A 22,227-nucleotide genomic window follows, 5' to 3' on the forward strand; every position below is an offset into this window, starting at 1 on the left:
TTCAACCCAGTTCTGAAAAGGTCCATTTGTTTTGCTTTTTTTCCTCTCTTTTTTGAGATAGGGTCTCGCTACGAAGTTCAGGCAGCCTTGAACTCACTGTGTAGCCCAGGCTGGCCTCAAACTCATGGTGATCCTCCTGCCTCAGCCTCCGAGTGCTGGGACTACAGACATTCGCCACACACCCAGCTAAAGAGATCCATTTGATAAATAAACTGAAGACTCCAATTTTAGATCTCAAAAAACCATACGAAGAAACAGTGCTAGAAGGGAAATAAGCAAAAGCTGCTCCTTTCGAAAGATACAATAAACCATCCGATTAAATTTTTTTTTTTGGGTACCAGAGATCGAACTCGGGTCCTTGCGCTTTCGAGGCAGGCGGCGGCAACACTGAGCTAAATCCCCAGCCCTGACTAAATATTTTTTAAGACCCATTTAAAATAATGAGATTTTACACGATTACTAGTTTTTCTAGTCAGTCAGTTCTCGTTCAGTTCCTTTTATGCCAAAGATCATTTTACAACTGGCCCTCTCACCCAGCGTCCCAAGCTGGGCTTTAAATATTCCGATGTGGATACAATCACCGAGAGGACCAGGTGTCAACAACGGCCTCTGGGACAGCGGAGTTCTTTCCTGACCACAGCTAGCACAGATGAAAATGCAACCCAAAACACTGTTTCAACGGATGTGAGGGAAGCGAAACAAACAACCCACCAAGAAAAGCATTTTGGTAAAAATATTTATTTAAAAAAATACAATTGTTGTCCCTGTCTAGGTGCACATATATCTACTGACATATCTGTATAATTCTGAACTTACAGTAAATCTGCTATAGTGCTTTTTTAAAGCCGGCTTGGCTCTTGCATTATACAAAGCAAATTCCTGTCAGATCTTACATAAAAGTTTTTAAAAATGCATCATTTTTCTTAAAAGACACATATCACCATTACAGAATTTAACAAAATTTTTTTTGCATAAAACTTGGGAAGTGATAGAAAAAATAATCACCCAACTGGTTATTCAGAGCAACCCCTTACAATGTCTGGAGATGCCCTGAGTGTGAACCACGCGTTTTTCTTTTAAAAGCAGCATATAATAAATCCCTCAAAGTGCCAGCATATCCTTTCCCTCACTGACCTAAACTATGGAATTTCTCTGCCACACACACAGGAAAAACTCAGGCCTAGCTATAAACATCCTACCATCAACCTTATCTTAAAACAACATCCCTTTTGGGCCGGGGATTTAGCTCAGTGGTTTTGCTGCACTTCGCCAAGTGCAAGGACCAGAGTTCGAACCCCGGTACCAAAAAAACCAAACCAAAACAAAACAACATCCCTTTGTTCCCCAATGAGCTACATATGGCAGTTTCTGTCCAGCTGTGTTGACAATTAATGTGAATTTCAATAACTGTCAGCAGATACCATTTTAATTTGCTTTTTCAGGAAAAGGGAAAAGTGGTGATTTTGATATTTTGAAGGTCTTTCTAAATAAAGTGAACTGAAATTAAGACACGTTATTAAAAACACAATCATCCTTTTGGATAGGTGTGCACTTGCACTGTATCTAAATACTTATAAAGTGATTGATTCTAGACATTATGAGATACAGATTTCAATAAAATAAACAAGGAAGTAACTGCCTTCTCAATTGAGCTGAGCATGGGGACAAGTTCATGCACAGGAAATAATACTGCTCCCCTGTGCTAAAGTGGAGACTCATGCAAGAGTCCCATGGTAGACCTATGCTTTTTTTTCTGAATTACAGATTAGCTAAATGAAAATCAAAAGTTTGTTATTTTGGGCCGGGGATTTAGCTCAGTGGTTCTGGTGCCTGCCTCATAAGCGCAAGGTCCCAAGTTTGATCCCCAGTACCAAAAAAAAAAGATTGTTATTTAAGATCTTAATTTTTCATTTGTTTGAGGTTTTTTGTCTTGTTTTGGGTTTTTTTTTGTCTTGTTTTGTTCTTTTGGTACCGGGGATTGAACTCGGGTCCTTGCGCTTGCGCAGCAGGCAGCGAAACCACTGAGCTAAATCCCCGGCCCTGTTTTGTTTTTTTGAGACAGGGTCTTGCTATATGAAAAGGAAAATTACTAGTTTATTCTTCAAAATGTAAATTTAAGCTGGGCATGGTGGTGCATACCTGCAACCTCAGCCACTCAGGAGGCTGAGACAGGATGGCTTGAGCCCAGGAGTTTGAGGCCAGCTTGGTCAACACAGTGAGACCCAGGCTCAAAACAAACAAACAAACAAACAAAACAAAAAAGAAAGTATGTATGTTACACACTTCTCTTTCAAGGCTAATTTGATTATTTGGTGAGTAAAGGGCATAATTTTAAGAAACTCATTTAAATTAATCCTCCGTACCCACAAAGATAATGAAACTGCTAGAAGGCCAAAGTGAAAACATTGATATGACTGTGACTGGAAAAGACTCAGGGCCAAATCAAATATAGGCCTCCAGAAGATAAAAGGTTAATTGCATTAATGTCTTTTCTATCTTTACATATATGCATCTTAGTTAATTTCACTAATACTGAGCAGGGAGGTTCCTGAAACATGCTACTCTATTACATAAAGGATGAATGTAAGCAATGAATGTATATACAAAGGCCACAGGTAATACTGCCCCAAACAACAAGAAACTGAAATGTCTCAGAAGGAACTGTGTGGGTCCCCTACATTACAAGCAATAAGCAACAATGTTTAAAGAGGAAAAGGGAAAAAAACCCTCATTCATTGGGTACTTTTCAATTTCAGTGTAACCTATCAATTGCAAATCTTTTAAAATCATAAATTTCTATAAAACACAGTATTAAAAGCTTATAAAGGATTGTAAAACACTCTAGCCAAAAGAACATACCTTACTGAGCTCAGAAGAACGGATCATTGGGTAATCCATTTATCCTTTTCCCAAACACTCTGAAGTTCCCCAAAACATAAATGAGAAAGAAGTTTTACTTCCCTGACCCTCAATATCCTCAAGTTGAAATTAAACAAAATAATTAAGTGCTTCCAGTTATTAACAAAACAGTGCTAATAATGGTGCCCAAGAAAAGTGCTAAGTGACTTAACACCAGTATGTGGCATTGCCACCCTGTCCAGAATGATCCCAGGCCGGCCAGCGCATGGCTCATATTCTTTGGAAGGGATGAGAATGGACCGGGCCTTTATGAGATGGGAAACAGGGCAAACCTGAGAAGACCACTTAGCCCCAGATAATCTTCCTTCAGGCTTCTGCTAATACAACTTATGTACAGTTTAAAAGGGTAAATTAAGTCACAAAGCCAGAAATCCCCCTCTACTGTAATAATACATGGTCACATTTCTGTATTTCAGAAATACTGCTTCTAGTATAAACCTCCTCTCTGAAAAACTTAACCCAATCTAATAAAGATTTTACATAAAAGCAAATGAAAATATAGAAATTTAAAGAAAGGCCATCCTTATTTGCTCACTAACACATGAACATAATAGAATAGTTTTGGATGACTTTTCAGAATGCATCACATTTAAGTGCTGTACTTCTAAAGCTGTTAGTTTTAAGGCCTATCATTCTATACATTTACAAACTGAAATGTGCAAGGCATTAATCTTTAAAAAGTAGCAACTGCAAAGTGCAGCAAAATTTTTAGTTTTAGTATAAAATAGCCTAAGAGCCATCCTAGTGTAGAGGATGGATATGTTCCCTCTGAAAAACAAACATAAACACATGCACTCTCTCAGTCAATATACAAGCACATATATGTACTCAGCCAGTACAACAGAATGACTTAGAAATGAGCTAGTCTCCCAATGAAATATGTCAAAGTATATATTTAAATCCCATAAAAACTTCCTGGTATCTATTACACTCAAAGATTACCATTTAACAGACTCACTCGGTTTGTAACCCTTATGAATCTCCTTGTTAAAGGTTTCTTTCTTTCTTTTTTTTTTTGGTACCGGGAACTGAACTCAGGACCTTGCACTTGCAGGCAGGGAGCACCACTGAGCTACCTCCCAGCCCTAAAGGTTTCATTTTAAATTATGGTGCAGTGCTCCCCTAATATGTGCAGGGCGCTGGCTTCCATCCCCAGTGCCACAAAATAAATTGGTAACAATATCCTGAATGTCCTTGGGTGTCTGTAGAAAGTTTAAAGCCAACATCCCCTGTCACACAAACCCTTTAGATTTGTCTTTCACAATGGCTAAGTATGAACCAGCACCCTAAAAATGGCTACTTTCTGACAGGATATCCACGTTACACTTGTTTCAGAAAAGCAGCTTAAAGAACCCCACAGCCTAAGAGCCAGCAGCTGGAGGACACTCACGCTACCAGCAATTCACCTCTCAGACCTGTTGCACTTACAGGTCAAAGCACGACTGCGATAGTACAGGTTCCACCAACCACAAGAAGTGAGATCGGACTCCTTCTCTTGTTTAATACAACACCACCCACAGGGATTCTACACTCCCAGACTAAAATTTCACCTTCAGGAAGCAGAGTTCCAGTGACCCGAGAGGAGCAACAAACAGGGCACCTCATTTCAGGCAATGCCAGCGTTGAAAAGAAAAACAAAACATTTCAGAAGATGACTAACTAAATACTTTCCACAGAAATCATTCTCTGGTCAGACTACCTGCTGAAGAAAGCCAGTTGTGGTGACTTCCACTTCATTTACTGCTGTGGATCAACCCGTCAGAAACAGCATCTCCCGGCGTACTCCCAGATACCAACCCCAGGAGGAATACTTGCTAATGTTCCTGCTGGTTTGGGGATTCCCCGGAGCTCAGAGACTGGCTTCATCCCACACTTGCTCCCACACTGAAGGATTCTGGCATAGGTAAATAAAACATATAGTAAATAAAGGGATAAAAAACAGGCTATCAAGAAAAGTATTCCTTCAGATGCTGAAATGTCACCCCCCAAAATTTAAACTTACAGCAAAAAAAGTGGAAGTTGTATATTTTAGCATAAAGCAACGTGAAATATTCTGAATTTCTTGGCAAAATATAAGGTTAAGTCTATAAGCAGAATAGCAAGATAAAAAGTCACACCTAACACAAAGATGACAGAGACAACAGGCTCTTAAAAATAATATGCATGGAGATCTGGAAAACATTTGGTAATGGGTCATTTGGCAACTTATGAAAAGAATTAGTCCAAATTTCAAAAACTGATGACAACCTCTTCTGGGATTTTCCCATATATCACACAAAAAAAGAATCCTACACCTTTGCCAAGATCCAACCGAAGATTCGGAGTCCAGGACCCTAATGGAGTGAACGTGTGCTGCAAGGCGCACTGGCCTTGCCAGGCTGACTTCACACGCCACACTTCGTCTGTGTGTGCATTCTGAATTGCATGTGTTACTTTAAAAGCAGTATGAACAACTTAAGTACATGTGAACTTGAAACAGGGAAAGTTTTTCTGTTCAAAAACTTTTATACTTCAAGGTGTGTGTTCTAAAAGGCTGGGGATGCTTTCTTGAAACACCACTGGGTGCCTTTAAAGGTGCTCAAATCACCAGAAACAAAGCTGCTTTCTGAGAACTTCAGACTCATCATCAGATTCCGCCATCAGGATGCAGCAACACTGCTGGACCAGACACCTGTAGTGCGATGCGGGACGCAGGAGCGAGGCAGCTCCAGCCTCCACATCCCTGCTTCAAGCAACAGCCATCCAGCCTCAGGGTTTTTATCTCTAATTTCATATGTAGATCTTCAAAGAATTCTCCAGTTAAAATCCAGTAAGTCTCATAGGCGTACTTTTCCCATCAAAATTTGAAGGAAAAAAATTGTACTTATATATAAACTGTCAAAATGTGGGGAAAAGGTAAACCTATATTTTAACTCTTTTTTTTTTTTTTTTTTTTTGTACCAGGGATCAAACTCGGGACCTTGTGCTTGCAAGGCAGGGGCTAGAACCACTGAGCTAAATCCCCAGGCCCTATATTTTAACTCTTTTGGGGGGCTAGGGGGTACCAGGGATTGAACTCAGGACCTTGAGCTTGTGAGGCAGGCAGCAGAAACACTGAGCTAAATCCTCGGACCCTATATTTTAACTCTTAAGAAGATTAAGCCTGATCTTTCGGGGGCCTCTGGATTTTTAAATTATATATACTTTTCTTAATGGAAATTCCTAACTTTGTTGAATCACAAAACATGCCTTTTAGAACATCATAAAAGCAGTATGGTAAACCTTTTTTTAAGACTACTGAAGTCAGACTTGAGATTTTAATTTTTAAAAATCAGCATATGAAGGAGAAAAATACATTTTATAACTCATGTGAAAAGCCACCCCACGGTGGAGTCCTGCAGTGGTTCACTGGCCCCGGCTCTGAGCACATCCCTTCTTGACTTCAAGGTGAGGACTGAAAAACGGCCACAGGGCGTGGTGTGCTGGCTGTCTCCCTGCCCCTGAAGGTCCTCCTGGTTAAGCAATTTCTAGCACCTGGCTGAGTGGAGAGCAGCCGAAACGGAAGAAAAACTACAAGCTCACAGGAGAGATCTCAAGACGTCACACAGCCTGCTCCCTCCTTCACCTCAGGTGGCCTCTGCCCAACAGCTCACCCTGGCGAGTGATGCGGCCAGACACCGGCTGCAGGCACCCAGGGTAATTTCCCTGGCAAGTACAGGCTGTACAAGGTATTCACCTTCTGAAGCTAACAGGAAGTCTATGGATGTTCAAAAGAATATGAAGCTGAAGCTTTTCCAGGAAGGACGTAATCCACAAATGGAACTGTTTGCCTCATACATTGACTAAGGTTGTAAATTGACTTAAAAAAGGGACACGGACATGGACACACACACACACACACACACACACACACACACACACACACACACACACAGGCGTACGCTTACCCTAATTAGCTGATCTCAAAGAAAAAGCAGATCATCACCTCCTAAGGCCTCACACCTCTGAGAGGCTTTTGGCTACAGGCTTATAGAAAAAGGACTCTAAACCCGCATCCCAGGAAGTTGCTCTGACTGAGTTTTAACAGTGCCCTTGGTTCCAAAGTACTTCTAAACTGAGACAGTAAACCATTAAATATATCATCTGTAAGAACAAACCAATGGCTTTCTTCCTTTAATTCAAAGAGATAAAAATACTTTTGTGCTTTCAGAATTTAAAACATCCAGTTAAATCAGCCATCAATATTTACTTACTGTACAAAATGTTAACCTAATAAAACTATTACAAAGTGCTGCTGAGGGATCTAATTTCAAAAAGGCATGCAAACTAAATAATTCAACAGGGGAAAAAGCAGTTCAATATGTCTGTTCCCATCACTACTGAACACTTCCTCTCAACACTACTATTGCACATCTTGGGAAGAGAACCTGCAGCTGACAACCACAACTGAACCAGTAACAGGTCTCCAATACTGCCATCCAAAGGCAGCTCACTGAGCAGCCCCTCCACAACTAACGATTCAGCTGAAATGCCTTACCCAGGAGCTTCTCTGCACTGTCTGCAAGTAAATTTAAAGTGAATACTGTGTATCTAGGAGACGCTGATTTGTATCAGTGTCATTTCAAGCCCTCAAATCCTTACCCCTTCATGCTGCTTAGCTCGTGACTCAGTTATAGGGTTAAAAGTCGTGCAACCTACCGCCCAGAGATGCCGTCCGCACGCTGACGGGCACAGGCAGAAGACCCTCAGAGAGGCTAACAAGATGGAGCTGATTTTGGACTTTCAGCTTCCAAAGCTGAAAGTGAGCCAAATAAACCTCTTTGTAACTTAAACAAAAACTAGTTCAGTGGCATGGTGGTAATGACAGCATATAATTTAGGCCTGGACTTAAAAGCCAAATTTTTCAAAGGATCCAATGTGTCACTGGTACCAATTCAGTCTGGGAGGTCGAAAGATTTGTCTGCACCTCGCACAGATTACCATATGGTAATATTTTATAAATGTGAGCCGGGTGTGGTGGCGCACGCCTATAATCTCAGCACTCAGAAGGCTGAGGCAGGAAGATTACCACGAGTTCGAAGGCAGCCTAGGCTACACAGTGAGTTCAAGGCCAGCCTGAACTACATAGTAAGACCCTGTCTCAAAAAAATAAACAAAAATTTATAAATCTGGTAATACAGAGATAAAGGCGTACATTTTCTAATGCTAATTAAAACAATCCAATTCCTATGTATAAATATTACCAAATGAACTGATCCTAATAAAAAGAAAACACTGAAAGACACAAGCACACGTCTCATTACTGACTGAAGGTTTCACTCTGCATTCCACCTTCCTACTGACATTTTAATACTGTTACAACCTCTAACAGCTTCAGATTTAGAAGGAAAGGTGATAAACATACAGCAGAAAATGGGGTAAAAGGAACAGAAATGAGAAAGGGTCCCTCAACCAGGGAATCTTCTAACTGGGACAAGCCCTTAATGTTGTTCCAAGGTATTCAACTCAACCTTTTACTTAGAGAAGCTTCCAATTCTCAAAACGAAGTCCATCCTGCTAAAAGTCATCCCTGATGATGTTGTGCTCCGTAGGTATAGAATCACCAGAGGGAAGGTGGCCTTTCTGTGCTTGTCTCCCAGATGGTCTAAGGGCCACCTCAAATCCCAGGCTTAAAGCTCTTATGCTGAAACAGATGAACTCCACGTGGTGCTCCTGAAAGGTGAAGATGAGATCTAAAGCACAGCTAGGAGACCCCTGCAACCTTGTGAACAGATGCCTTCCGTGGAACTGCTTCTACATGCTGCAGTTCACGGCAAAACAGTCTGCACAAATGGTACTGCTCCAATCTTATTTTGTATGAATAGGAATGGATTATTTTTCTCCCCCTGCTTATAAACAGCTCACTTTTACTCATTCAAAAGAGCACACTCAGTCCTAAAGACACAGCCAATTTCATTTAACTAGTATTTCTTAAAATAATAAACTCTAAGCACAGTTTTCTCCTAGCCAAAGGATCCTGATAGTCAGAAGGAGTAACTTTGTTCTTAATCACTTTTGCAAAGCACAGCTGTTAAACCCCACCAAAATTACTTTAGCACTTAGCTTAACATAAAAAAGAAGAAAGGGATGTGGAGGTGGACTCCAATTAAGGCATTTCACACAGTCTAACTTGAAACCTATTCGAAGAGAATCCTGAAAAAGTTGTTTCAGTGGGAAATGGCAAAAATCATAGCTTCTCACTCCAACTTCTCACTCCAACGCCACTGGGGTGACTGTCTCTCCATTTGTGTGCTCCTCAGGTCTCTCAGGCCACAAGTGCATAGATTATATCTTCTGCAGGTCTGGGGAAAACGGCCCAGGAGTGGAAGGTCCATCCAGGCCAGACAGGGTGAACGGCCCATGACTGTTCAGTACAGAAGGAAACTGGGAGAGAAAGGAGAACACATTATCATCCCGTTACTCGATTCCAACTTTCACTTTCTGTATTACTATATCACCTGAGGCAAAATACGACAGCCTTCGGTAGTGGCTCAAAGGACAAACGCAGTCACCATTAGTGATGGAAGAGTATGATGGAGGTAACAGAAACTTTAAAAAATGTTATTTAGGCTGGGGATTTAGCTCAGTGGTTCCACCACCTGCCTTGCAAGTGGAAGGATCCGAGTTTGATCCCCAGTACCAAAAAAAAAAAATGTTATTTGCCCTGAGATATTACATATTAACTCTCTCCAACCGACCTCAATGGAGTGGGAACAAAGAATGATCCTTTACCTTCTGTTGTATCTGGTACACAGGGTCAGTTAGCCTCAATGAAGGCTGCAGGAAGCCCAGTAAATGGCAACATGCACTAGAGTGGTATTCAACTGTAAAGGAAGTTCTGACCCTCAAAGAGAGGTTCAGAAAGGTCAGGTGGAGGTGCTCATTCCAGAAAAGGCTTCCCCATTATGCATTCTGAGACCCTGCATGAGAAAGTCCAGCTAAAGCTACAGGAGCATGACTTTGCCTAAGGTCTCAGATCACGCCATCTCTCAATTATCTGTTGGGGAGAGCAAAGAAAAATATAAAAATGAAATATGGAAAATTCTCAATTCTTCCCATTCAGTAATTTAGGAATTTTTTAACAAAAAACAGTGGATGAGGAAAGAGTGTAGCTCAATGGACCGGATGCCTAGCAAACATAAGGTCCTAAAGTCAATCTCCACACCACCAAAGGGAGGGATAATACGAATATAAACCCCTGCCCCACCCCAGGAGTACTGGGGATTGAACCCAGGACCCTCACACTGAGATACATCCCCAGCCCTTTTTCTAATTTCTCAAGACAGGGTCTGGCTAAGTCACTAAGTGGCCCAGACTAGGCTTCAATATGTGATCCTGCTGCCTCAGCAACCCAAATTACTGGGGTTACAGGTGTGCATTACCATGCCTGGCTACCACATCGTATTTGTTGTTGTTGTTTTGGTACCGGGAATCAAACTCACACTTGCCAGGCAGGCACTGTGCCACTAAGCTACATTTCCAGCCCCTACATCTTTTTTTTTTTTTGGTACTGGGAATCGAACTCAGGACCTTGCGCTTGCAAGGCAGGCACCAGAACCACTGAGCTAAATCCTTGGCCCTACATCATATTTTTTTAATTGTTACTTTGGAGTGTACTCCTACTTATAAAAAGTTTACTGTTGGGCCAGGGATTTAGCTCAGTGGTTCCGCCACCTGCCTCACAAGTGCAAGGTCCCGAGTTTGATCCCAGGTACCAAAAAAAAAAGTTTACTGTTATGTGATATAGTGCTTGCCACCTTCATACACCTTGTGGTTGTCTTGTGTACCCTGTCTCCTGACTGCGTTGTTTTCCCTTGCGTTCACACACACACACACACACACACACACACACACACACACACACTAGATACTCCAGGTGTGTAGTGGGCTAGATCATATAAGTCTGCCCACACAAACTTCCAAGTCACCCAGCAGTGAATGCCTTTCTTAGAACGTGTCCTCCATGGCCATTTGTCTGTATGCATTTGGATAGGCACATAGAGTCGGTCACTGACTCACGCTGCCTCAACTTATGATAGTGCTAAAGTCCCATGCATTCAGTAGACACCGTGCTTTGAATTTCCCCCTTTCCCAAGATGACAATATGCACAGGATATTCTTGTGCAACAGAGAATGGCAGCTTCTAGTCTACCACTGCATCACAAGGAAAACAACTAACACTACAACATATTGTGCTGCTCAGCAAGGATATTCTGTAAGTTAGGTACATTAAACACATGTCAACAATAGTTTCAACTTATGACGGGGCTAATACATAAGCACATTTCAAACTGAGGAGCATATATATATTGCTTTGTTTATGAGATGGGGACTGATTACACTGCCCGCGCAAGCCCCAAACTTCTGGGCCCAAGTGACTCTCCTGCCTCAGCCTCCGAAGTAGCCACCACACTCATATCACACGCACGCACACACACACAACACACGCACGCACACACACACACACACACACGGTTGTAAACAAAGGCTTTCCAGTGTTTCAAAGGATGACAAATGTGGGTGAGCTCGAAATCTAGCTACCAAGGAACAATTCCTGGTCACGTGTACCAGTCAACTATGAAAAGGAAACTTGGCTGCATATATTTATCCAAGCTGTCTGCCAGCAAGAAAATTAACATTTAGAAATTAAAAAATAAAATCCAAAAAATATTTATTAAATATAGTTGCATAATGATTAAACAAAAGAGCAGGACACTGACATTCTGGCTGCTTCCTCATTTAACCTCCCCCGACCACCCAAGACAGACTGTGATGGAATTACCTGGAAAAGTGTGTTAGCACCTTGCAGTCTGGCTGGACTCAGGGGAGCAACGGGGCTGAGAGTGCTCCAAAAGTGGATGCTGGAGAGCAAGGGGCTTGGCGTCAAGAGGATGGGTGTCTGCAATACACAAAAACATCCTCGCACTCACTAACAGGGTTCTGCTTTATCCTTGCAACAGTACGAACAGTCAGGCTGCAAATACATCTCTGTACAAACTGAGCCCAGATACTGTGTTATTCTCCACTCTGAATATCTCTAAGACTAAAGTGTTACCATGATGAAAAACTTAAGACATCGCTTTATATCGTAAGAAAGATAAAGGTCAAAATAACAACTTTTTAACCCAACTTTTATAGGGTCCTTGGAAAACAGAAAAACCAACTTGAATTCAGGGACAGAGGAATAATGGGAAGCTGAGTCAATTCATGTTCTACCTCTAATAATGAGCCCATCTGGAGCGCTCTATTAAAATGTTCTGCAAGATGGGCAAGTTAATGAGTATCTACTGCAACTAACCCATCCTGTTCTTCAACACCGCATCTGTCCTTTGTTTTAAAGTTCTGGGGACTCACTGTTTTCTAACAGCACTGCTGGGGGTTGGGGAGAACTTCTTTAGGAAAAAGTAGAAAAACCAGAATATTTATTTACTTTAGAAAAATGCATTTTTAAAGACAATACTCCAAACCTTTTATTTTGGCAATCCTGAGGTGAGGAATTAGGCTTTCACGGGTTACCTTTAACCTTTCTAAAACAAACCTACATAACAAGTGTAAATTCTAGATCTGCTTTAAAAGGTGAATGGATACAAGCAGAGGACTAAAAGCACGCGAGCTACCTGCGAAAACAGCGCTGGTGTAAGAGAAGCTGTAGGAAGAGAAGGGCTCAGTATTCCCAGCGGGCTTGGGTCACTGCCTGTGATCACAAGGGCAGGTGCCAGTTCTAACCCTTTGGGCTTCTTGGATCGTGATGAATGATTCACTTTGTCCTTTTCTGGCAAAGGTGAACCCTCGTCTTTGGGCTCCAGAGACAAGTTCTCTGGAAGCTCCATTGGCTGGGAAGCCACCGAGTCAATGTCTGTGTCGATGTCTGGGTTGGAACTCAGTGGAGGAGAGGGTGTCCTGGGAGGCTCCTTTGAGGGAGGGGGCGCAGCTGGAACGGGAGGAGTGGGAGTAAAACTGGCAGCCATGGTGGACGCAGAGGCTGGGTCCTCCAAGGAAGGCAGCTTTGGGGAAACCAGCGTCTCTAATGCTTGGATGGTTTCTTCGGAAGATGAAGACATAGCTGGGTCAGTTGAAGTGGTGGCAGCGACAGGTTGAGGGGGTGGTTTCTTGGAAGGTGTTGTCACAAATCTGATGACAGATGGTGTTGGTTCCTGAGATTTCTTCTCTGCCAGTTTCTCAGCAGGATTCTCCACCTTTATTGACTTGAAGAGCTTTTTACTGGAGGTGCTCAAAGAGTTGAGAGTAAATGAGGAGTACAAGCCAGAGTGGATGTAGTCATTGCGGCTGGAGGTCTTGGCACCGGGCTGAGGTCTCTCTTTGGGCCCGTTCTCCATATCTTTGGAAGTGCTGCCAACATCACTGCAGTTCAGAGCTTCAACATCTCCCTCAATCTTGCCCACTGTCATTGGATCCATTTTCAGAATCTTTGGATAAGAGACAAACTTGTACACAAACTTCTGACCATTCACTTTTTTGATGATATTCTATAGGTAAAGAAAATAAACATTCATATACTTTTTTGTAAACTTACATCCCACAGCTCATGAAAAACCCTACATAATGAGGCTATTTGAGAAGTAGGCATAGCATACTTACAAACTTCAAAGTCAGCTACATTCATCGAGCTAAACGGTCCCTATTATGGAAAAGTTAAAGCAAGAACATTCAAATTAGCAAGTGAACTAATCTGTAACATAAAAATGAATAGTCTGAGGATGGTGATATAGCTCAGTGTGAGAACACTTCTGCAGCATTTGCAATGTCCTACATTCTATCCCCGGGACTATATTTAAAACAAAATAAAGCTGAGAATTTTAATTGCTGGACTCTGTCAACCAAATATCTATATTAAGTCAGAACTCACTGAACTGCAATCTTAAGTAACGCCAAAGGTACAAGCCATAAGCATCCCAAGTAAAAAAGAATTTGTTTGTTTGGTTTTTGTTTCTTTAGCGAAACATTTATTGGTATATTCTAGATATACATAATGATAACATTTATCATAGGGAATCTGTACCTGCACAAGGCACATGCAAAAAGGAATTTAGAACATTACAATTGTTCAGGTTCCCACTTTCATCAGAAATTCTGGTTGATTTCTCTCTCTCTCTCTCTTTTTTGGTGGTACTGTGGATAGAATGAGAGCCTGAGTATTGAGCTACATCTCCAGCCCCCTTTTTGGTATTTTATTTTGAGACAGGGCCTCACTAAGTCGCTAAGTTGACCAGGCTGGGATTGAACTTCCTATCCTCCTATCTCAGCCTCCTAGAATGCTGGGATCACAGCCATGTACCATCACACTCAGCTTGATTTGTTGTTGTTGTTGATTCATCTATTTATTTACTTATCCATCCATCCATCTCTACACCCATTCATTTATTTTTAGATCATCTGCTATGTTGCCCAGCTGGGTTTCACACTCCTGGGCAAGGAAAAGAGGGGTTTTTTGTTTGTTTGTTCATTTGCTTTCTTCCCTCAGTTTATCAGTACAAGTGTGCAGTACAGAATGTTTCCATTCCTTGTGGGAAGTTGGTACATGTACATAACACATCCCGATTCCTTTTCCTCATCCCTCATCCTTTCCCTCCACTTCTTGATTCCCCCTTCCCCTTTGAGAAGGGGAGATTCTCCCTACTTCCTGTTATGTATCCTCTCTTTCTTTTTGGTACCGGTGATCAAGCTCAGGACCTTGCATTTGCCAGGCAGGCGCAGGGCCACTGAGCTACGTCCCCAGCCCTACTTATCCATTATTTTGCTTCCCAGCTTGACTTTCTTCTCAGCTCCATACAGAAAAGCTTGTAAGATTGGTTACCTGAAGGCAAAAGAAAGAGCTCAGCTTCCTACCCCAAGTCTTCCCCTTGGAGCCTTTATTTTCCTTGATGCCCAAGGATGTATTCAAAATAATACCATACCAGTTGGATGTGGTGGCACAGGCCTGTCATTCCTTCACTAAAAAGCCTGAGGCAGGAGGATCACTGTAAATTCAAGGCTGGCCTGGGCTACATATGAATTCAAGATCAGCCTGAACTACACAGTGAGTCCGTCTCAAAAAACAAAAAATCAAAACAAAAGAAAACAACCAAGTAAATTATGACATACACAAGAATATTTATCCTTAAGCGTCTCATCATGCCTGTTCTGTATCCCTATCTTGTACTTTTTCTTATAAAGACAGCTGCAGTGAGAACTAAAATGTGATGAGAGTAGGTTACTGAGCAAGCGTTTACAGAAATACAACTGGAACATTTACATCTTATGTCCTAACTCCAAACTACTGAAGCTTTAAAATAAACTGGATTATAATAAACCCAGACATTAGAACCTGTAAGAAGGAACAGTGTTTGTCCTGAGGTTCTCCGTGTAACACCGAGATCAGGATGTGCATTACCTTCACATAATAGTATCTGAGGGCTCGGCTGAGTTTGTCGTAATTCATGTTGGGCTTGTTCTTGCGAATCCCCCAAAGACGAGCCACCTCTTCTGCCTGCAGAAGCTTGAACTCCCCATTGTTAGAGGTCCAGCAGATCATGTGCTCATTCTGAGGCTCCTGCAGGAGCTGAAGAAGGAACTGCCACAGGGTGATGGCACTGTCCATAGCAGTGGGCTGGAAAAACATAGATATGTGATTATTAATGAATTTAACACCGTGTCAGGCACTGTTTTACATGCTCTAAGTGTACTGATTCATTTCTTATCCACAACACTCCTATCCTGTAAGAGAGATACTTTTCCAACTTGTTTTTACATATGAAAAAACTGACTGGTAAATAGGGAAAGTAACTTGTCCAAGGTCACACAAGCAAATGGTGAAGCTGAGATTTAAGTTCAGGCAATCTGGGTCCAGAGTCCAAGATCTTAAGCATGCCACACTGCTACAGGGATCTTAGGCAACAAGGAACTTGGCAAGGAAGATAAAGCTAGTTCCATAAACTACAGGCGCACATTGAGAGTACAAACTACTAGAAAATAGTATTAAATTTTACCTTAAAGTCTCATTGTCATATTCTCCCGGAAGACCACCATTTCAATATGTACCTACCTAAATCAGCCCAGTTTGCCGATATGTGTCTCAGGGTGGCCTAGAGGCTGAGGTGTAGGGAATAATCAAAACTACTTTTTTCCAACTGGTATTTCTCCTCCAAATAGTATACATCACCATAAGTGTAATTTACATACAAATTGGCAGCTCTGAGAACTCAATAAAACGTTCCCTGATTTAATTTACAAGTTCTGTTACAGTTTTGTCTACAGGGATTCTATCTACATTAGATTCTCCTTCTATTTGATTAGCAACCCTTATCCCTTATTTGATTAGTAAGACAGGAACTGAAAAATCCTTCAATACCTGAAGTTTCCAGATCTCCCCTTTCAGGCTAGAGTTTCTCAACTTCAGCATTACTAACTGTTAAGGTCAGATAACTGTTTTGGACTTTGTCCTGTGCACTGTAATTTGTTCAACAGCACACCTGGTCTCTACCCCCTGGACACCAGCAACACCCCCTGCCCAAATGAGACAGTTAAAAATGACTCCAGTCTCTGCCAGGTGTCCCCTGGGGGTCAAAATCACCTGGGTTGATAACCCCTTTGGCAATGGAGCAGCAAGGAAATGCTCTCACAAGAGTATTTTCCTCATAGAACTCCAAAATACTCAATCTACTAGAAAGAATTCTTTAAAGGCAGAAGTTCTGGCCAAATAGATATAAGCTCATCCTAAGAAATCTACACTGAATATCTTCATACATAAAAAGAAAACAAAAACCTTCCTTTCTGTAAGAATATGATCTCAATGGATCAAAATAGAGTTTAAAAGAAACCAAATTAAATCAATTCCATGAAAACACTATAGGGCTGGGATGTAGCTCAGCGGCAGAGTGCTTGTCTAGTCTAGTGTGCACAAGGCCCTGGGTTGGATGGAGGGAGCTACATAAACAGGTAACTTGTGCTGCAAACAACACATCAAGTGAGAAGACTGTCCCCAAAATGGGAGAAAATACTTTCAAATCATGCATCTCAAAAGGAACTTACATCTGACATACATAAAGAACTCTTACAACTTGAAAAAAAAATTTAACAGCAAAGGAAGTGAAAAGATGTTTCTCCAAAGATATGTAAATAGCCCATAAATCCATGAAAAGATGCTCAACATCATTAGTCCTTAGGGAAATGAAAAGCTAAGCCACACAAGAACCCACTTATACCTTCTAGATGGTAATAATAAAAAAGACAAGACAATAACAAGTGTTGGCAAAGGTGTGGAGAAATTGAAGCCCTCACACACTGATGGTAGAAACATCAGCCACATCAGTTTACCATATGAACCAGCAGCTCCACTCCTAGGTATATACCCAGGAGAATGAAAAATAAATGTCCATACAAAAACTTATACAGGAATGTCCACAGCAGAATTATTCATCATATCTAACAAGTAGAAACAACTCAAATCTCCATAAATAAATGTGGTGTTATTCATAAAGTGGGGTATCATTCAGTCATAAAAAGGAATGATGTACTGATACATGGATGGACCTTGGAGTTTATGCAAGAAGCCAGCCACAAAAGACCACGTAGTGCATGACCCCACTGATATGAAATGTCCAGACTAGGCCGGTCCACAGACAAAGTAGATCAATGTTGTTAAGGGACAGGGTGGAGGAGGGAGTGGGGAAGGAAATGGGGAGCAACAGCTAATGAATACAAGGTTTCTTTTTGGGCAGCTGAAAATATTCTGAAGTTAGATTGTGTGGTGGTAGCTGTACAACTATGTACATATACTAAAAACCACTGAACTGTATACTCTGCATGTGAATTTCAAGGTGTTTGAATTACATCTCTATAAAGATGTTTAACGCTGCCTGCCTCGCAACCCCAAGGTCCCGAGTTCAATCCCTGGTATCAAAAAGAAAAAAAAAAAAAGGGCAGAGATAAGGAACTCTAGTGGAAAACAGCTAGGTTTCTGTAGCTTTTCTGAAGCACATGAAATGTCTCCCAGTAATCTTCAGTTATCACTTTGAGGCAGATCACAGAGATGCTGTCACTCAAAAGTAGATGGGAAAACAGTAAGACTAGAAAGGAGAGCTGCCCAGAAGCCGAGCGTCCTTCATTAGCCCTACACTCCATTTACCAGGGAAACTTCTTTACTAGGATGAAAGTAAACCTGTTGATTTGAAAGTATTTTAGATGCTAAATGATAATACACAAATAAAGAGCTACTTAATGCTAAATAACTATGCCCACTAGAATTCAATATCCTAGCCTCAACGGGGTTAAAGTAGTGGCTATCATGACACCATTAAATGTGGGGCAAGTTTAGTTTCCTGTCATTTTCCTGAGTTTACCAGATGGACCTTTTCTCTGACAATATCTAGTCACGGCAAATTATTTTTACTACATAATTTTCCCATTTAAACAATTATTTGCTAATCGAAGCCCATTAAAACTACTCCTCGGTAAACACGGCCTTAGTCAGAGGTCAATTTCCACATTTCCAACAATCAAGGACATTTGTGGGGCAGGGGAGGAATGTATGGGTGTGAAGGGTGATGGAAGACAGACAGAGACTTGAGATCCCCAGACTATTGAAAACATGATCGCAATTCCATTTGTTTTTGGAAAAATTCTGAAACCCAAATCTTGGAATCTTAACACCTATCCTGTAGAGTATGTTTGGGTCCTACAGCTTTCAAACAGCAAAGCTGCAGAATTGAAAAGACAAAGCAGAAAATATTAACATCTCCACAAAGCTCACACGTGTGCCGTCCTGAGCAAACAAGAGCTCAGATCAAAGCATGGGCACCTCCAGGGTGGTGCAGCAGCATGGATGGAGTCGTGTGCAGGTGACCTGGGGACAACCCTGACAGCTGTGGACAACAGCACTGCCTCTGGCACAGAACAGTTCGTCTAGCAGAGAAGGCTGCTGCCAGGAAAAGAAAAAGGGTACTGTAGCTTTGCCTGGGGTACTGGAAATGAATTTTCTTTTGAGAAAACGTAACAAAGGCATAAAATGGAATTCTTCAGTGGATACTTCAAAAGGATAGCCCACTATTTTTTATTTTTGGGGGTGTCCACTGTTTGTGTGTGTGTGGTGCCAGAGCTTCACATGCTAACACACGGGCATGGGGGCGCACGCCTATAGTCCCAGCACTTGGGAGTCTGAAGCAGGAGGATCACTGCGAGTTTGAGAGCAACCTGGGCTGCATAGTGAGTTCAAGGCCAATCTGAACAACATGGTGAAACCCTGTCTCCAAAAAAAAAAAAGAAAGAGAATGAGAACATGCTAACATGCACTTTAAGGGTCAGGGATTTAGCTCAGTGGCACTGCTCCTGCCTTGAAAGTGTAAGGTCCTGAGTTCAATCTCCGGTACGAGAGGAAAAAAAAACCCCGAAACTCTAAAATGCACTCTACTGTACAGCTATGCTCTTAGCCCCAATTTATTTATTTATTTGTTTGTTTAGGAATGAGTCTTGCTGTGTTGTTCAGGTTGGCCTTGAACTCACTAGGCAATCCAGGCTGGCCTCAAACTCACAGCAACCCTCCTGCCTCGGCCTACCCCAGTGCTGGGATTACAGGAGTGTGTACTAGGTTCCCAATTCAATATCAGCTTTTCTCTCAACTGAAAAGCTGGTGAACTCCTGAGTATGCAGCTAAGTTGAAACTCTTCAATTTAGTAGTAATGTATTTCAATGATTTCCTCAGCCATAAAAGAGAACTAAAGGAAAAAAATTCCAGGAGATAATAATTTAACATTCCAAATGTAAAAGAGTTAAAAATACACACTTTTTATTCTCATTACATATAAGCCAACATGTATACTGTATCAGAAAACACTTGATTTTCCCTCTCACAAATCCCAAGTTTACTACAATTAGTTTTGGCAAATTTAAAAAAAATATAATGGAGAAAAATACTTAACTAATGTAAACGAAGGAATCTGATTTTTGAGGAATTAAATTCTGAAAACAGCCGATTCTACTTTAACACTTCAAAGAAAAATCAATTCCTAAGCTAGCCTGAAAGGGCTGGGAGAGTAGTTCAGGGGTACAGCGCTGGCCTACATTCTCCAGGCCCCAGATTCAATGCCCCGACCCTCCAACCCTATTACACCCCCGAAAAGGAGAAGGGAGCCATGTTGTAACTTGTGAGAGAAAGGAAGACGCCATTAAACGAACCTCTTTCATGCTAAACATGTTTATAATACACACAGTCCAGTTGCTGTGGTGACCTATGGCCCAACTACTTTTCAGAGACAGTAACTAAGACCTGAAAAAACCTCTCATTTCTTCAGCATGCTGTTTAAATGAAACCTTATTACAAAATGAATCAAAACTAGCTTATCAACATAATCATCGTTATCGAAAAACAACTAGGCATAACTAACTGCTGCACAACATTATAGAAAATATTAAATGGTGTATGTTTCTTTTTCCTGTCTCTTTCTTTTTCCTGATGCTGGGAATCAAACCCAGGGTCCTGCACAAGCACGGTACCACTGAGCTACAACCCCAACCCCAAAGTACAGTTAAATTACAAAAACACTTGAGACTATTTCCCAAAGAATGTGAAGGACTCCAGTTACAAAGTTTTAATATTTAAATAAAACCAAAGAGGAGAGAGTTCCTGAAGGAGAAAAACTGAATCATACATTTTAACAACAACATCACTGCCAGCCTTAAGTGCAGAAGCACGAAGTTTTCCACGCAGGGTGGGGTGGGGTGGGGTGGGGTGGGGCGTAGACCTTCTCCCGCACAGGACAAAGCTCCGGAATCTTTAAATGCCCTAAACGTCAAGGAGCAATAGCTGGGGAAACGCCAACCGTGTATCTCTGGACGACTTTTGTCCATAACACCCCTCCGCTCCGCTCCGCTCCGCTCCTGCCAGTGCCTGTTAACATTCCGCCCCCAAAGGCTGCATGTTTCCAACTGATCTGCTAGGTAGGAATGAAGTCGCGCTCGGCCCGGCCGCAGTTGTGCCCTCGAGCAGAAAGTAAAGGTGGAGGAGGCTGCTGGCGAGAAGTGGAAAAAGAAATGAAACTTGACACCGGATGAACGGCGAGTTCGGGAGAGGAAGAAACACTGGTGACCGTGCGCCCCAGAGGAGCTCAGAGTCCGGGGGCAGAGGCGCAACCTCAAGGGCCTTGGCGAACCCTCAGCGACTGTACTTTCATTTCCCAACTTCCCGTCATTACACAAAGTCGAGGCGCTCCCCTCTGAACCACCCACGCCACAAAAACCGCCGCCGCCACCACCGCCACCGCGGGCCCCAGGGACCTCGCGGGACCCCGGGGACGGGGACAGCGGGGCGGCGCGCCCCCGCCTCCACCTGCGCGGAGCGGCACGCGGCTGCCAGAGGCGGGTCCCCAGGGAGCGCGCCCGGCCCGCCCCGCGGCCGCGCGCTTCCGGTTGCACCGCGAGCCCCTCGCCCCCGCGCCCGGGCCCGGGGCGGGTGGCCGCTCACCCAGGCCGCGCGCGGGGCTCCCTCTCGGTCCCGGCCTCCAACGCGATGCTTCTGCCCGCCTGCAGCTCCTCCTCACGCTGGGAACTCGAGGGCGGCGCGGCAGCCGCGGCGACTCCCGCGGCAGAGCCGGAGAAGACGGCGGCGGCCGAGCCGAGCCCGCCGGGTGCCCGCAGCCGCCTGCATCTCCCGCCGCCGCGAACAACTCCTCGCGCGCCCGCCTTCCGCCCCCGTACGCGGCGGCGGTGGCAGCGGCGGCGCGGGTCGTCGGGCCGCTACCCGCCAGGCGCGCGCTCGGGGCGTGTTCGTGGCCGCAGTCCGGCCTGGCCGTCGCTCCGCGGCCGCCGCCACTCTCAAACCCCCCGGCCGCGGAGGGGCCCCTCCCAGACTCCGTAGCCGGCGCGCGTCACTTCCGGGACGGGGGTGGGGCCGTGGCTCCCAGGGGCTCCGCGAGTCGAGACGGCCGCCACCCCGTTTCTGGGGGGCCTGGGGTGCGGGCTTCCGCGCAGCGACGGCGCCCCCTGGGGTTCCCTACTTTCTCTCTCCCCACTTGTGCAGTTGCTTCTGCGTCCAGAAGGCGCCCGTAGGAACCTATGGGATCAAAGCCGGGCTTCGGGGTCCCCGAACCCAGGGAAGAGGACGGTCGCCCCGCAGCCAGTCGGGGCCGGGAGGGCGCTCCTTTGCTGCCGACCTCAGCTGCGAGGCGGTACCTCCCACCGCCAGCGGCCCACCATCTCCCTCGCTGCGTGGCCCGAGATGCTGTTGGCCTCAAGGGTTTCCCGTGGACGTGCTAGATCCAGGACACCCACGACCTGCTAGCTCTCAGTAGCTCTCGGCCC

The 22,227-nt window shown here is 43.5% G+C and overlaps 1 protein-coding gene across 3 annotated transcripts; it reads right to left on the reverse strand.

Annotated features, from left to right (window-relative positions):
- Nucleotides 1-722: 722 nt before the first annotated feature.
- Elk4 (ETS transcription factor ELK4) lies at nucleotides 723-21,531 on the reverse strand. 3 transcript variants are annotated; one of them, XM_004862093.4, is made up of 5 exons: nucleotides 21,392-21,531; nucleotides 15,329-15,544; nucleotides 12,555-13,424; nucleotides 11,720-11,836; nucleotides 723-9,321 (listed from the first exon to the last, which is right to left on the reverse strand). In XM_004862093.4, the coding sequence occupies exons 2-5, from the start codon at nucleotides 15,533-15,535 to the stop codon at nucleotides 9,223-9,225; spliced, it is 1,293 nt and encodes a 430-aa protein (XP_004862150.1). In that variant the 5' UTR covers nucleotides 15,536-15,544; nucleotides 21,392-21,531; the 3' UTR covers nucleotides 723-9,222. The 3 variants fall into 3 exon arrangements, with proteins under 3 accessions (XP_004862150.1, XP_021097887.1, XP_087050119.1); XM_021242228.2 differs by lacking the exon at nucleotides 21,392-21,531 and adding an exon at nucleotides 21,123-21,170; XM_087193993.1 differs by lacking the exon at nucleotides 21,392-21,531 and adding an exon at nucleotides 20,751-20,942.
- Nucleotides 21,532-22,227: the final 696 nt, after the last annotated feature.

Source organism: Heterocephalus glaber, unplaced genomic scaffold (assembly GCF_053883595.1).
Source record: "Heterocephalus glaber isolate CG9 unplaced genomic scaffold, H.glaber_assembly_v1.0 deba00001600, whole genome shotgun sequence".
Taxonomy (NCBI): Eukaryota; Metazoa; Chordata; class Mammalia; order Rodentia; family Bathyergidae; genus Heterocephalus; species Heterocephalus glaber.

Bases quoted from the DNA above. Each gene is read 5' to 3' on its own strand.
- Elk4 (XM_087193993.1), bottom strand. From the start codon at position 20,828: ATGTTAACAGGCACTGGCAGGAGCGGAGCGGAGCGGAGCGGAGGGGTG. The intron at 11,837-12,554 runs GTAGCTCGCGTG...TGTGTATTGCAG, and splicing joins CACCAGCGCTGTTTTCGCAG to ACACCCATCCTCTTGACGCC. The intron at 9,322-11,719 runs GTAATTCCATCA...TTTCTCTCCCAG, and splicing joins GTGCTAACACACTTTTCCAG to TTTCCTTCTGTACTGAACAG.